The sequence below is a fragment of the Branchiostoma belcheri genome, unplaced genomic scaffold (genome assembly GCF_001625305.1).
Source record: "Branchiostoma belcheri isolate BF01 breed outbred unplaced genomic scaffold, Haploidv18h27 scaffold177, whole genome shotgun sequence".
Lineage (NCBI taxonomy): Eukaryota > Metazoa > Chordata > Leptocardii > Amphioxiformes > Branchiostomatidae > Branchiostoma > Branchiostoma belcheri.
The window spans coordinates 112,868-127,741 of NW_017803235.1; the positions used below are offsets into that span (position 1 = coordinate 112,868).

At 38.7% G+C, this 14,874-nt stretch overlaps 1 protein-coding gene across 1 annotated transcript in view; it reads right to left on the reverse strand.

The window, feature by feature from the left end:
- Window positions 1-9,842, reverse strand: part of LOC109467156 (neuronal acetylcholine receptor subunit alpha-6-like) — an 11,899-nt gene extending 2,057 nt beyond the window's left edge. Inside the window, exons 1-8 of the mRNA XM_019765097.1 lie at window positions 9,738-9,842; window positions 8,873-8,982; window positions 8,355-8,464; window positions 7,587-7,768; window positions 6,643-6,792; window positions 5,765-5,867; window positions 5,528-5,607; window positions 4,417-4,769 (exon numbers count right to left, since the gene is read on the reverse strand). Coding sequence (XP_019620656.1) covers window positions 4,417-4,769; window positions 5,528-5,607; window positions 5,765-5,867; window positions 6,643-6,792; window positions 7,587-7,768; window positions 8,355-8,464; window positions 8,873-8,982; window positions 9,738-9,842 — 1,193 coding nt within the window. The remainder of the gene's footprint in view (window positions 1-4,416; window positions 4,770-5,527; window positions 5,608-5,764; window positions 5,868-6,642; window positions 6,793-7,586; window positions 7,769-8,354; window positions 8,465-8,872; window positions 8,983-9,737) is intronic.
- Between the last annotated feature and the right edge of the window lie 5,032 nt (window positions 9,843-14,874).

A 14,874-nucleotide genomic window follows, 5' to 3' on the forward strand; every position in this document is an offset into this window, starting at 1 on the left:
TCCATAACATTGTGAATTTTTGTGGTGTGCTTGTGTGTGACTAAGCGTGTTTGTGTTGTGTTATTCGTTTTTGTAGGCGAACCATACATTTTCAGCCTTTTTGCCTCCGGGGGAGGAGATATGATTCCGCGGAAGGGCTTTGTGAGAGATTTAGATTTTCACGTTCGCAGTCGTTTCTCGCGTTTGGGTGGACGGATTCTTTGGGGACTCAGTATATGTTTTGCTATTGGGCTGTAAATGATGCACGTTTTTTTGCTTTTATTGTATATGTGTTTTCGGGCGGGAAAATGGTGCCTTTTGGTGGACCCAGAACACCCCTTTGAGTGTGAAAATGGTCGCGACCGTTGACCTTTGGCGTGTATTAGGTATTTACGGTCTGGTCCATGAAGCTGACCCCTCGCACAGAGGGGTGTCCGGTCTTGATAAATTCTTTGTTAACATAGCAAAGAACATATAAAAATATACAATAAAAAGCCCGGAGGTATAAATTCTCAGATTTTACTTGTTTGCTATGTATGTGCTGTTTCCTCAAGCGTGATATTATTTTGTATTTTTACGTTTTACATATCATGAGGCTAACATTAGGCTTCATTAAATGTATTGCTGTGTAAAAGTAATTTTTACAATGACAAGAGAAGCAAAATGTAGCCAACAGTTTCAGGGTCAGGTTTAAATTCTTTTAACATATTATAATGGTTTACATCATATCATCATCTAAAGTCATTATCAAGCTCAGTATCACCTCCACATAAAAGAAGCAAATGTAAAAGTGTGTCAATGATTCTGTTACAAGTATTAGGAATGAACCATGTGTTTGTTGGTTTTGCGCAGGTCATAGTCTAAATGTAGACTGACTGACACACATTATCATTACAGAAAGTATTGTCATCACAATCAAAGAGATAAGTTTGCGAAGTGTGAAGTCGACATACCCTTCTACTGTACTAGCCACGGCAACTTAAATCTCAAACAATGCATCACTTATTAAACTTATGTTTGATTATAGTGTACATTATGTCATATTTTGGAAATTTATGTGATTTACAAACTTCATGGATACGTATCTTTTTTCTTTCGCATCATTTTTGTGATCACTTCCTTTGTCTATTTGTTGAAATAAGTTTCACATTTGTTGAAATGTTTTTAAATACGCACTTGAAACCTATAATTTTATTCTATTTATTTCATTTGTAAAATAGTCTGATGACAGGTACAAATAAATATTTCCTTGGGATTTTTCAGACCAAATGGCTCAATGATGTAAATGTACCTGAATTATTTATTAACATAACATAACATAACATAACATAACATAACATAACATAACATAACATAACATAACATAACATAACATGATATAACATACAAACACAAATAATGTAACATAACATAACATAACACAACATTACATAGGATAACATTACGTTTGGATGTTGTACGATTTAAACTAAGCATCTTAGTTAATGGGTTGTTTATTGTCTTGGACCTTACAAGTTCAGAAAACTTGATGTATTTTATTTTGTAAGATGCACTTTTTGCTTATGCTGCAACAATTGTTCACATTTTTAGATGTATGGAATAAGAGGGGAATATAAATATTGACCAATAAATGTGGCCTTCCCATTAGTCAATGTCATTGGGCTATGTAATAATTAAATTTATACCTCCATAAAGTGACGCTTTGCTCTATTTTGGACCTCGCACAATTACAAAATATCATTGATGAATTGTTCCAACTATACTTGAATTAATTACTTTAATTACAAAATATTTATTATTTTCGTTTATTAATTCTTTAAAAAATTAGAGTAACTACGCCATCCAAAGATAAACTACAAGTCATACAATAATAATAATGATACTTTACAGCCTTCTAGTAATAAAAGACGTTTATTTGTACTTGATAATAACAAAACATGTTTATATATAATGTAACATGTAAATTTTAAATGCTATTCAACATAAATTCAGTACTTTTTAACATTAAAAAAGTTAACATTATTTACTACTTTCATTTAACTATATAGACGAAATTAATATGTTGCAATAGACTTTATTTCTGTGGCCCCTTATCATGATATTGTTTCTACAGAAGCTGGGCGTATCAAGACTTCTAAAACATTTATAGGCATAATCTTTTATTGTAAGTAGCATCGTAGATTAACACAGATACTCGACAAAGCGCGTCATTAGTATCGTTTCTAAACGCCTGAAATAAAGTTTTTCCTGATGTTCGTAAGCCTGCTGTCATCTCTGCCTATGCTAATAGAGTTTGAAATACTTACTGCATATATACGTGAGCAGGCACACCTACCTAAATTGGAGCTGTATTTTCTCTACTTGCACCGGTTTAATGTTCTGTGTTTGTATACAAACGTAGTTGTACGTAGAATCTTTGCTTGGGTCAAAAAGAAACATGGAACCGGTAGATTCTGGCTGAGCAGCTGTGGCGTGTCACCGTATTAAGGTCAACGTCAACTTGATTATCTGTGGATGGATTTTATCTAATTTTTGGTATGTTGGTAGCTAATTTTTTAAACATGTAGTTCAAGTTTTAAAATGCTCTGTTTTTTTTAAATCGTATTTTAGCGGATATTTTTGTGCATTTGTCCATTGCATGTATTCAGAAACATTTTTAATGGATCATAATAAAATTTGGTAGGTGTGCAGAGGTTATAGAAACAAAGTTCAACTCCGAAAATGTTTATCTTTTCATGACCCTACGTTGCTTTAGAGAGTTGAATATTTTTGGACTTTTGTTTATGTTCAACATAACTTGACAAGAAAATACAGATGGTTGTTAATGATCAGTTGTTAGGTAGGGACAAGAAAGACGCAGGTCAATGTCGATAATAAACCTCATTGTGGCTGTTTTGGGTATTGCAGCGGAGCTTCAAAATTGAGGTAAATTTTGTTTGGTGTTAGGTTGATGATTTTTAAGTACTCGAAAGCTGTTGAGACAACTAGCACGTGGTGCTATTTTTAGCTTCCTACTGGTTTCTTTGGAACTGCAGTTGACATTTTGTTTCATACTTCGACTGCGAATAACTGATATAACACGGGTGGATTGTTTTTTTTATTGTTTTTAGTAGGTAGGTGACTAATGTGAAAATAAACTTAATGAAATTCATGTCGACTTGGTGCGAAACAAACACAACAAGAATTCCGAGACCTCATACCTCCATGAAATATGGGCTTGATATGTAAATGTAAATTTCTTCTTAAATTATGCAAATGACCTCTGCATTAACATAATATATACATCGTGATGTATGTTAACTTTTGATTAACTTACAGATGTCCCAAGTATGACATCCCCATCATTCACCATTAAGAAATTATAGACTTTTCGCATTAATTATGCAAATTAGGTCATCATTTGCATAGTTAGTATCTTTTGATGCTCCGCCTGCCATAGCTTACATACATTACATGTATGAAAGTAGTATAATGTAAAACACTGTAATTATAGAATTTCCTCATTAATTATGCAAATAAAGTCCTCATTTGCATAATTTGCATTTTATCATGTACAACTGTCTCTCAGGTACCTACACACCAAAAATGATGAAAATACGTTGTTCCAATCTGGACTTATTGGCTTTGAAAGTTTTTACCAGAAACTAACCTGCAGTTCCAGAACAAGCTGCTAGGGGGACCAAACTTACGCCACTTATTCCTAACAGGATAAGCTATCTGTCACCAAAAAATCAAGACCATAGCTTGTTCAGGACAAAAGATACAAAAACCGGTAGTTCTGCTGCAGTACCAAGGTCATCCACCAGGAGGCCCGTACTTGACCTTGACCTTTGTCTTTCCAAGACCTACCATCATACCAAATATCATCACAATCCATAAAGGCGTTCTGAAGTTATGCTGACTACAAAGTTGCGGAAACACACACAGACACACACACAGACAGACAGACAGACAGACACACACACAGACATACATACAGACAGACACGCCAAAAACAATACCTCCATTTTTCATGGAGGTAATAATATCTACACCTGGCGAAAGTATGTGTGCCACGAACTCTAGTTTCTTTCAGCATTTACTGTTTAATTTAATGATTTTATTTTAAAACAGTATTAGTATAAACCATTCTCAAAATGTATCTGGTGCAGGCAATTTTCTATGTTACCTGAACCATTACAGGCATTCACAAAAAGTATTTTGATTTGATTTGATTTATTAGGCTAAATAAGACATATGTATGCAGCCAGGACTGCCCAACTAGCCGGAGGCTATTATAAAGGGCTAGCCCTCACGACAAGAACATAAACAATTCGGAACAGGTAGCAGTTAACAGTGTCGGTTTGCACTTCAGATGATCCTGGTTAATTACCAGATCCACTGTACGGTGTGAAAACAAAGGTAAGGGGAATGATAATAACGAGACCAACGATGTACGTCACAAAGCAGATCCTGTCTACAACATGAGCCAGATTGTAATAATCTGTATCCGGCTCGGAGTCTTCTTTTTCTCTCTCACGTAGCGACTTCACACTTGCCTGCAGTTCAGTCAGAAGCTGCTTGATGGCGTGAAGAAGTTGTAGCTTCTCTCTTTCTGCTGGTTTGTCGTGGAAATAGTAGACCACTTCCTTGGCCATGGCGTTTTGCTGCTTAGATTTGTCTGTTGAGTCGACGGAGATACTTTCTGGCTCCACGGCACCCCTCATGTTTTTGCTCAGGTCACCCAGCAGCAGTAACCTGGCCAAGTGCCGCAGGAACAACGCTCTCGCCCAGCGTGGCATTTTGCCTTTCTGTGACAAGAGAAAGGGTTTAACTTAAAGCTGGTATAGTAAAGGTTTGGGCACAAAATTGACAATATTTGATCCCTTGCTTGTCTTTCCTTGTCTTTCCTTTAATGCCACGATCATTATATAATTGATCATTCTGGCATGCCAATTCTTGGCAAGACTCCGAATTGTAGAATTTGTACCATCGCACACCGGGGCATGCCCCTACTCTTTTTCGAAAGGTGTGGTGGGTTCTTTAACGTGCGTGGGGTGTGGCTTTCCCCAAACACGGGACCTCCATTTAACGTCCTATCCGAGGGACGTCCCTAACCGAAGCTAGGAACTCATTTACACCTGGGTTAAGTGAGGAAAGTCGTGTAAAGTGCCTTTCCCAAGGGCACAAGATCGGTGACATGGGTGGGGATCGAACCCGGGACCTCTAGGTCCCGAGCCGAACGCGCTACCGCTGCGCCTTACGACCCCACTTAATAAGTGTTTTAACATCTCAGTTTGTATCCCATTTTTTTTTTTTGGGGGGGGGGGGTACGTTTCTTTTATCATCATTATTGTATCTAGACTATGTAGGTCTTAGTAGCATCCTGTAAGTGGTAGAGGTCGGGGTATGCAAACGCACACACACTCACACACACACGTACACACACACACAACACACACACACACAACACATACACATAACACACATACACAGATATATAAACATCCATGATATATATATATAGATATGGATAAATATTTAAATTCTGTTGACGTTTGATTCGTACCTTTTGACTCAACCTGGTGGTAAAGACGGCTAAGAGCATCCACAGGGCCATCATGCAGATGTAGATTAGAACAACAACCGCTACAAAAGGCAACAAAGACAGCAGATGTTACAACAAGAACACAGCAACAGGACACATTCGGTAACTACTGATATGTAAGTCCAACTGTCACGGTTCTACTAATTATCTCATGTATCGTGTCTGCTGCATGAATTTTGTGCAATGTTTTTTCCTTACCTATTACTGGCAGGGATTCTTCAGCAGGTACAATTTCCGTGATGAAGACCAGAGTCACTATCATGGACAGGAAGATAGTCATAGCGTAGCCGAGGCGCCCTCCCTTTCAACAGAAATGGTAGGGTATGAAAAAAAAAAAGAATTTTGCCATAATTAATGGTAAGTGGGCCACGTGTAGCTCACTTGGTTAATATTTGGTTCAGTTTATAGAAATTGCAATAGTGCCATACACGTGGGTGTATGGCAGCTGTTGCTGGTGTTGTGTCCCGCAAATAAAAACAAATACTCATAGACTCAGACAATACTCATATCCACTTGAGTTTAGTGGGGAAAGTCGTGAAAAGTGCCTTTCCCAAGGACACGATATTAGTGGCATGTAAGGACTCAAACCCAAACCACATTGCATGTTAGGACTCAAACCCAAACCACATTGCATGTAAGGACTCAAACCCAAACCACATTGCATGTAAGGACTCAAACCCAAACCACATTGCATGCAAGAACTCAAACTCAAACAACCTCTTGGTTCCGAGTCGAGCTCGCTGCCGTTGCGCCACACGACCAAAATGAACCGCCACATTCTAAATAGGCAGAACGTCCTGCGCTTGCGCAGAACCCCTATTTTCGCGTTTTTCGTTGTTTTTTTGTCAACGTTGCATCAAAATTTTGCCTGTTGCAGAGGATATTCTTTCCGACACAACATTTGGAAACTAATGTCGAAATACTAATCTTATATGAGGGAATACGACCTTATATGAGACATTCTGCCGAAATTCTATGTACAATACATTACGAGTTTCGCGCAGGTGCAGTACGTTCTGCCGACGTGCTCGCCCACGAGAAATAAATTATTCATGTTCATGAATCACGTGACCTACCGTGTCCAATGGCAGCAGAAAGGTCACGGACATCAGCAGTGCTAGAAATGAACTCGGGGCGATGGCCGTACACATGTGGTAGGTCGGGTCACGGCGCATGTGCAGTTTGATGCAGGCCAATGTGAAGTTTCCTTCTTCTTCTTCTTCAATCTGAAATTTTATGTTTACATCCTTCTCTATATGCGTTTTGCACGGAACGATCATTATGCTAGATGCTTTTAAAATATTGTAGAGTAGTTGTAAAAGGGATAAAATTTAACAAGAATGCATATTTTATAGAAAAAAACAATGACAACTGCAAATGCGATTAAAGTTCCACGTCCACATTCCTTTGACAACTGAATGTTGACTTTTATCCTTAATCAGACTAGACTAGACATGTTTTTAAGGCCCGCCCCCTTTAACCAAACAACCACTTATTATACTAGTAGTAGTAAAAAATAAATCATAACATAAAAAGTCAGTATCATTATGACGTAAGGTAACGTTATTATCATTTATGTCATTGTCTGGGGCTAAATGCGTTACCTCTTAAAGATTGAATTCTTGTTGTGACCCAACATTATGTTTTAAAACCCTGTGTTTAATTCACTCCCCCTCAGAACTCGCTAACGGTATATCGTATGACCACCAAAATTTAGGAGGATGGTGTACTAGTAAAATAGAATCATAACAACAATGATGTCGTTATGACTTTATATAATGACGCCACTAATCCGATTTTAGTGGCCAAAACCTTATAGATGAGTTATTCCCTAAAAAAACATGGTTTACAACATGACTTTAAGGAAAAGTGTTTAGGATAGAATATTACCGTGTACTACGTGTTTATGATAGAATATTTTTTATAAGTCCTGATTTAAATAAGTTTTGCTTAACGATATTTGCCTTCACTAAGGTAAACATCGCACTATCTTACAACGAATGTGGCAAAAGTCATTTACCTCCCACTCGGTGTTCCACTCGTCCACCCGTATGAAGGTGTCCACGTCACAGTACGCCAGGTCGACCCGAGACGAGTGGGCGTGGTCTCTCTCCAAACACCGCAGCACCTCGTCCTTCCGCTGTTCTTCATTAGCGATGCACGCGCTGCACTCCATGTCATCAAAGGGGAAGTTTCTTGCATCTAGAGGGTTGAAGAAATTTATCTATTTATTTATGAAGATTTACCACATCTGTGGAAGGATTGACGTAACAGGTGACTATCACCTATCGTCCAGTAGGGAGTATCGTATTGTGTTAACTACTCAGATCAAAGCAGAAAAGCAGTGTTTTTTTTTAAATTCTCTACAGATTACATGTTTTAATTATTGTAGGAAGTGCATGATTAACATTGAATCTCCGGGAAACTCAGTATCTTTGGAAAGGGTTTAAATCCTGGATTCTGAATCGGACTTCTTTGCAAGAGGAGTTAAGGGGGGTGACTACATAAGAGCACACAGGCCTACCCTGAACAGAGACGGGGGCGACACAAGTTATCTGGAACTTATGACCCGCTACTACGGTTACGTCTGCCTGACGTCACGTTCCAAGAGTAGACGGGTCCATTTCGTAAACAAGGTTGATGGAGTCAACCAAAAATGTGGGGTAAGTCCCTGTTGGTTAGTGTTGGAAGTCAAAGCTTAGTCTTTATTTCATAATGACCTGTACCAACACAGATGAACGTCCGTGCTAAGTTGTAGAATTTGTTTAAAGTAGACTATCATACTTACTGTGTTCACATGTAGTCTTTAATATCTGAGAGATGTCCCACACCACATCCCCGTTCCGAAACACTCGCGCTCCAGCAGATGACTTGAAACCCTCAAACTCCGGATCAGCACTGTAACGTAGTTGGTGACTCAATCATAATTCGTATTTTTAAACGCATTTCGTTACCGATTTAGATTTATATAATCCAGTCAAGTTGTGCTATAATCATTCTAGTAGATAGATGTTGTAAAGGAACCCTTCTTATAAATAAATCGTAAGAATGCAGTAAAACAGTGCGCGCGTGGTTTGTTGACCTCTCTCGCCTTCGCCCCCCCCCCCTCTGCTTGATTAGTTCATGGTTTTAATTCTCAGTTCCATGTGCATAATGCGTGATTTTTGTCTGTCCTTAAGTTTTACGTACATGTACACGCGACAATAGATTTGTTTTGATTAACGAAATAGATAGGTGTGCACGTGACGAACAGCTGATTTTAAAGATTGACACAGTGGGGTTCACGTGATTAAAACGTGATCTTACTTATTCGCCAGAGCGAGGGCGGGTCTCCACAGCTTGTCATCGGACACGCGGATCTCATCAACGTCTGAGTATCTCGAGTTCTGCCATTGGAGGCGTCTGTCGTTCCATATCTGCAAGTAGGAATAAATAAATGAATTAATGAACGTTATTTCTTAAAAATAATTTAGGCTAAAATATAAAGCAACTCAACTGAATATTTAAATATCCTACATTTTTCTTTTGGCATTTATATTGCAAAATGTATCAAATGTTAAAAGGAACTTACCAGTCTGAATACGACCGACGACAAAATCTGTTGATCATGCACTTCCTAGAATAATTAAAGCATGTAAGTTGTAGAGGATTTAAAAAAAAAAAGTGCTTTTCTGCTTTGATCTGAATAGTTAACACAATACTATACTCCCTACTGGACGCCGCATTCATGCAAAAGCGCTCCCGGGAGGATACACTACAGAAAAAGAAACCAAGTACACCACAATATCACAAAGTCCTAGTAACAACGTGCATATACAGTCCAGATCTCCCAACACCGCACGGGAAAATTCTTTAACGTCAAAGCCCACATAAACTGCTAAAGGAAGAACATCGACTTCTTGATCCAATGCAATGATGCGGGTACAGTATGGGGGGCGAGACCGAATAGACCCTCGCTAACAAACTTAATGGCCAGACTTAATTTATCGGTTGTATCCATACCCGTAGCTTTCTCATGATCAGGGATGGACCACAATTTTTGACAAAAAATCTTGGTTTGCAATGTAAAATGTTTGTAAAGAATACTTCTTGCTGCCAGCTGATCATGCCATTTTCGAAGATTTGTAAATAAAAAAAAAAATTAATCGTAAAAATGAATGAAACACTATACCAGCTGTAGGACATCCACCAGGGCTGCACGGAAAAAGATGACGACAGTTCCGGTGTCAGGAGGAAACGCCGGGTTGTAGAAATTCTCGTTGAACAGCTCGTCCATGAGACGCAGGCGTCCGTCAGCTGCAAAGAAAATGAAGAAATGAAAGGGAAAGGAGTTGATTTTATTATTGTATTATACAGCTTCCTAGTACATTTTAAAATAATATTACATAATTAAAATGAATGTCATTAAGGTTTACAGGTTGATCATTTGAAATAGTTTCCAACAGTGTAAATATTTGTAGGACCCTATCAAGAACCCTGTAATAAAGGTCTAGGACATTTATGGGGCAGTTGCGATTGTATTACCTTTCACTTAATAGGTGCCCTGTAACATAGGATTCCATAATCCTTTGCTTTCCATAATGTCAAATATTCTGTTTAGACGGAACTACGTCGTAACTAGACCATTCTTACTTTGACATTCCGGTGGAGGGCTGGACCAGGTTCCGTTCTGCAGGCAGTAGGCGTCCTGCTCCCCGGAGGTTACCCGGTAACCCTCGTTACACCGGAACGACACCCGGTCTCCCGCCCGGTAGGAACCTTTCACGGGAACACGACGTCCGTTCTTCGGGTTCACGGAGCTTTCACAAGCACCTGCTCGATTATCAAAAGAAAAAAAAAAAGTATGATTACCTTTATCGTACATACAGCAAAGAAATAACTTGTATGATAATGTATATACATGCACACATAACCAAGCGATCAGTATCACTATAGTCTTCTAAGCAAATTTAACTTTTCCTTTCTCTGTGAAAGTCGAAAGTCATGTTAAGTGCCTTTACCGAGAACAAGATCGGTGGCATGGGCAGGATTCGAACCCACGATCTCATGGGTGTGAGCCGAACGCGCTACCGACTGCAAAACGCGACCCTACTCGATGTTACTGGTTAAGTCATAGCATCGCTGTAAGAAATCGCTTAACGTAAAGTATGTGGTAGTATCACCTTCGCATGGATCCACAGAGCAGGTATCAGGCACGAGGGAGCCTTCAGAATCTTTCACGTAGCACCAGGGCTCAGGACTTGCTGTGGAAAAAACGTAGATATTGTATTATGGTGGCCAAACCAAAATCATTATAGGCCTCAATTAGACTCACTACGCACTCAAGTGTCTAGTGACCATGTATTTTAGGAAATTATTCTGAAGCAAAGAAAGACTGCGTAAAGAAAGTATTCTGACAGCATGACTAACGGAATTTGACTTTCTTGAACCTTGAAAATGTTAGGGCAGAAAGTTTGATTTAAAAAAAAAATTGAAAAAAATCAGCAGCTTTCACGTGAAATAAAACGCATTAGCTTTGATCCAAAGTTACTTGTATTGTCGGTCAGAGAAACGTTTCAGCATAATAAAGAAAATTATAAACCCAACTCTGTTAGGATGTGCACAAACGTAATGTTAGCACCAATATCGTGGTACATCGAAATAAGTCTATACGACAGATATTTTACATTTTTGGGGCATTAGATAGGCCTTCTGTATGTGTGTATTGTGGAGCCTTACAGTATGGGTTTCGGCAGTAGGATTCCTGCAGGTTTGCCCAGTTATATTGTTCTTCGAGCAGAGACGGGGCAACCAGCCTGGCCGCGTCAGACCAGGGTTCGCAGCGCTCTCCCGACTCGCCGATACTTCTGTTCCCCTGGTAGTTTTCACCATTGCCATAGAAGCAATCTACAGGATCAATGGATAAAAGAAAATATGCCAGGGTTACCATTTCCTCCTCGGGGCTCGGCTTGGCAGTTTGCGGGAAGAAATAATATTGTATAAAAGACTATCAGTAGTTGAAACCTGACGTAGGCTACACTTAAGATAGCAGAAAAAAAGTCTACAGGGTTGTTGTTGTGTTTGTACACCATTAAGATACATATTAATATCAGTTACATCACTTACATGTCAGCTAAACTACAATACCACTGCAAATACTTAGTTAATTAACGTGCCATCGCATTAGCATCTGCCCTTCTGCATGAACTCTGCTACCGCTTGTGGCGAGGGTGCATAAACTATCCTAGACATGTTTGAGACAACATTCTTGCAGCTTCATCACCTTTCAGCAAACGGGAACAGAGAATAAATTGCAGCAGCCAAAACGTTGTCAGTTAAGAATGTTCAGGTTGCAAAAAATTATCCTATTCTCAAAGAATCTGCCAATATTGTAGTTTAGGTAAAGTAGAAGACGAGGTACATTTTATTGTGGATTGTTCCATGTATGACAGCGAAAGAAACGTTCTTTTCGATTTTGTGTCAAGCAAATACTCCCAATTTAAGTATTTGAATAGTATAGAGAAATTTATATCCCTTGTAGTCTTTAACAAACCAGCTCTAACTACTCATACAGCCAACTACATTTATAAGATTACCAGAAAGCGAGAGGAAGTTGAAAGTACTTGTGTACTATAGCAGTTTTATTATCAACATTGATGTACTTTGTCAATATGTGACCTGTCTTTAGCCCAGTGGGGCAAAATGTACAATAAAGGTCTTCATTCATTCATTCATTAAATACATGCATACCGACCTCTTCCTTGCGGAGTTGTCTTGCTGTAACACTGGCTGCTGTGAAACAGGTTACAGGCGCTGAACGTCTCCTCCAGCCCCGGGACCTGTCCTCCGCACACCTGCTGAACCTCCACACACCACGATCTGCACGGCAGCACCAGTCTCGTGCTGGTCACAGGCAAATACGCACTTTCAACTTGTTTAAACGAAACGTCACGTTTATGTGCTGATTATATGTCACTCCATACAACGTTTAAGGTACAACCATACTGTAATCATTATAAATCGTCCAAAACTGCGGGAAAATGAGCAAAAATCAATTGTAATTTGAAAAAAAAATATATTGGAAAACGATACCAACGCCAAAAAAACAAATGAAAAAGACAGAAAATGTTAATAAATTATTTTAAAGAGTAGATACTTCGCCATACCATGCTCTGTATGAATTGTTCAACCTACATGACCCCATAGATTTCACAATTAAACCAATCGCTTGCCAAAATTTTAGTTATTCGCACGCTCGCATTAGGTTTGGGGTTCCCAGAAGGTGCCATCTATTTAATCAAATCGACATGGCCCAATTGTACTTTTTCTTGAACAATCTTTTGGGAAGTAAAAGTTATTAAGTTCATATTGCTTTGCACGAGATGAGTCCAAACCCCAAGTTTGAAACAATTATAAACAAGTCATCCTTTCTCATTTAAATTTGTATGTAAACAATGCAAATAATTTGTAAACAAATTTTGTTCAAGGCACATGATTATTTCAAAAGCAACGTAAATATAGTACCTGTCACATCTTGGGAACAGAAGTGTACAGACGTAATCAACGAACTGTTCATGGCAGGGTGTGTTCTGGCGGTGGTGCTGGGTTAAGTTCTGCAGTTCTACAGAATTCCGGATCTCCTCAAGCGACTCATGACCCGCCCAGTTAGGCAGCAGGACATCTCTGTAGTCTAGACCTTTGCAAATGCCAAGATCTAGATTAGATAACCGCTGGCATTCTAAAAACAATTGAGATATTATGTGTTAGAACAGAACAAGCACAAATACTATATATATATTTTGTTTCAATCTCGCTGTAGCAAGGTATTTTTTCAATCATACTTTTGTATAGGATTCGAAACATATGGCGGACATGTTGCAAAAGGCTGGTAATTACTTGTTTCTCTACGAAATGTTTTCCGTGCTGGATTGGCAAAAATATCATAGTAATAACGGCCCTGTCACATTCGTCGTACGATAGGGATGCAACAAGAAAATGTTTTGGATGTGCCGTGCAACATTTAGCTGTCATGGAAATGTGGTTAACCCTCAAACACCCGAACTTATTTTGACGTTAATGCCCAAACGGGGTCCAAATGGACCCCATTTGGTTTCTTTTTAAATTTATGTTCCTTTTTGCATCCTTTCAGTAACCTTTGCATATATATTGGTTAAACATATTAAGACTTTTATTTTGGCATGGTTAATTGTTAAAAATTCCAGCTCATTATCATAATTTATGCAAAAAATATAATGAGGCCTGCAGGCATGAACATGGGGTTGACCGTTGACCGCATATGGTTGTCAAATTGTCAAACCTCTGAAAGCAACATGAAATAATTCAAATAGCACATAAAAATATACGTCTCGGGTCCAAATGGACCCCGTTTGGGTGTTTGAGGGTTAAAGATCCATGTCGGCCATGACACGGTTTTGCCAAAAATGCACAAAAAAAACGTACGACGAACATGGCTGCACCTTCCTTGCAAAAAAAAAACAAGAAAGGTGTAAAAAATACACCTAGGCGACGAATTGTATATTATGTAAATTAGGGTATTATCAATTTAATTTATTTTTATTATATGTACGAATTGGAATACTTCACTTCATAAGCTACATGTACATATATGTGCCTGGTTATCTACATGTCGGCAATCGACCAATATCGGGGCCCATTCTTAGCTCGGTGTTTGTTGCTATTGTTTAGATTTAATTCCAATCTTTTATAAATATTTTTAAAGGGATATCTTATGTTTTACAAACATTTCAAACTTGTTCTTAACTTCTTAAGAAATTTCCGTAAATTACAAAACTTTCGAAATATTTTTGAGTCCGCGAACGATATTTCCAATGATTTTTAAAGAAAGGCAACTCGGTTCTACCATTTTTTTTAAATTTTTGTAAATGACCCGTGACGAAGTAATTTGCACATCAACACGAAGTGTTCTGTGAGCCAAAAATAGGAATCGTTGATGAACCCTGCGGCGATCCTGCCGTCGGCGACACTCGACACGATAGCGGCCAGCCATTGATACTGAAAAACAGTGCCAAACCGTACGCTGCTTTTAATAAATCTCAAGCTCTAGTGAAACATCAAATCCTTTCTGTTGTACCATGGTTGTACAGTCCATCCATATTTCTTGAGATAAAAAAATAGGTACCCATTCACAAAAACGCCTGTAAATTCAAGGATCTTTCTCGCACAGTATTACGTAGATCTATTACACGGCGCCGAAACATGTCAAAATACACTCCGTCTTCCCTCTCGTCAAAACGCCGTCCGTGCAAGTCATGTGTGCTTCCAAATAAGTCCGCGGAAACCGCTGGCAT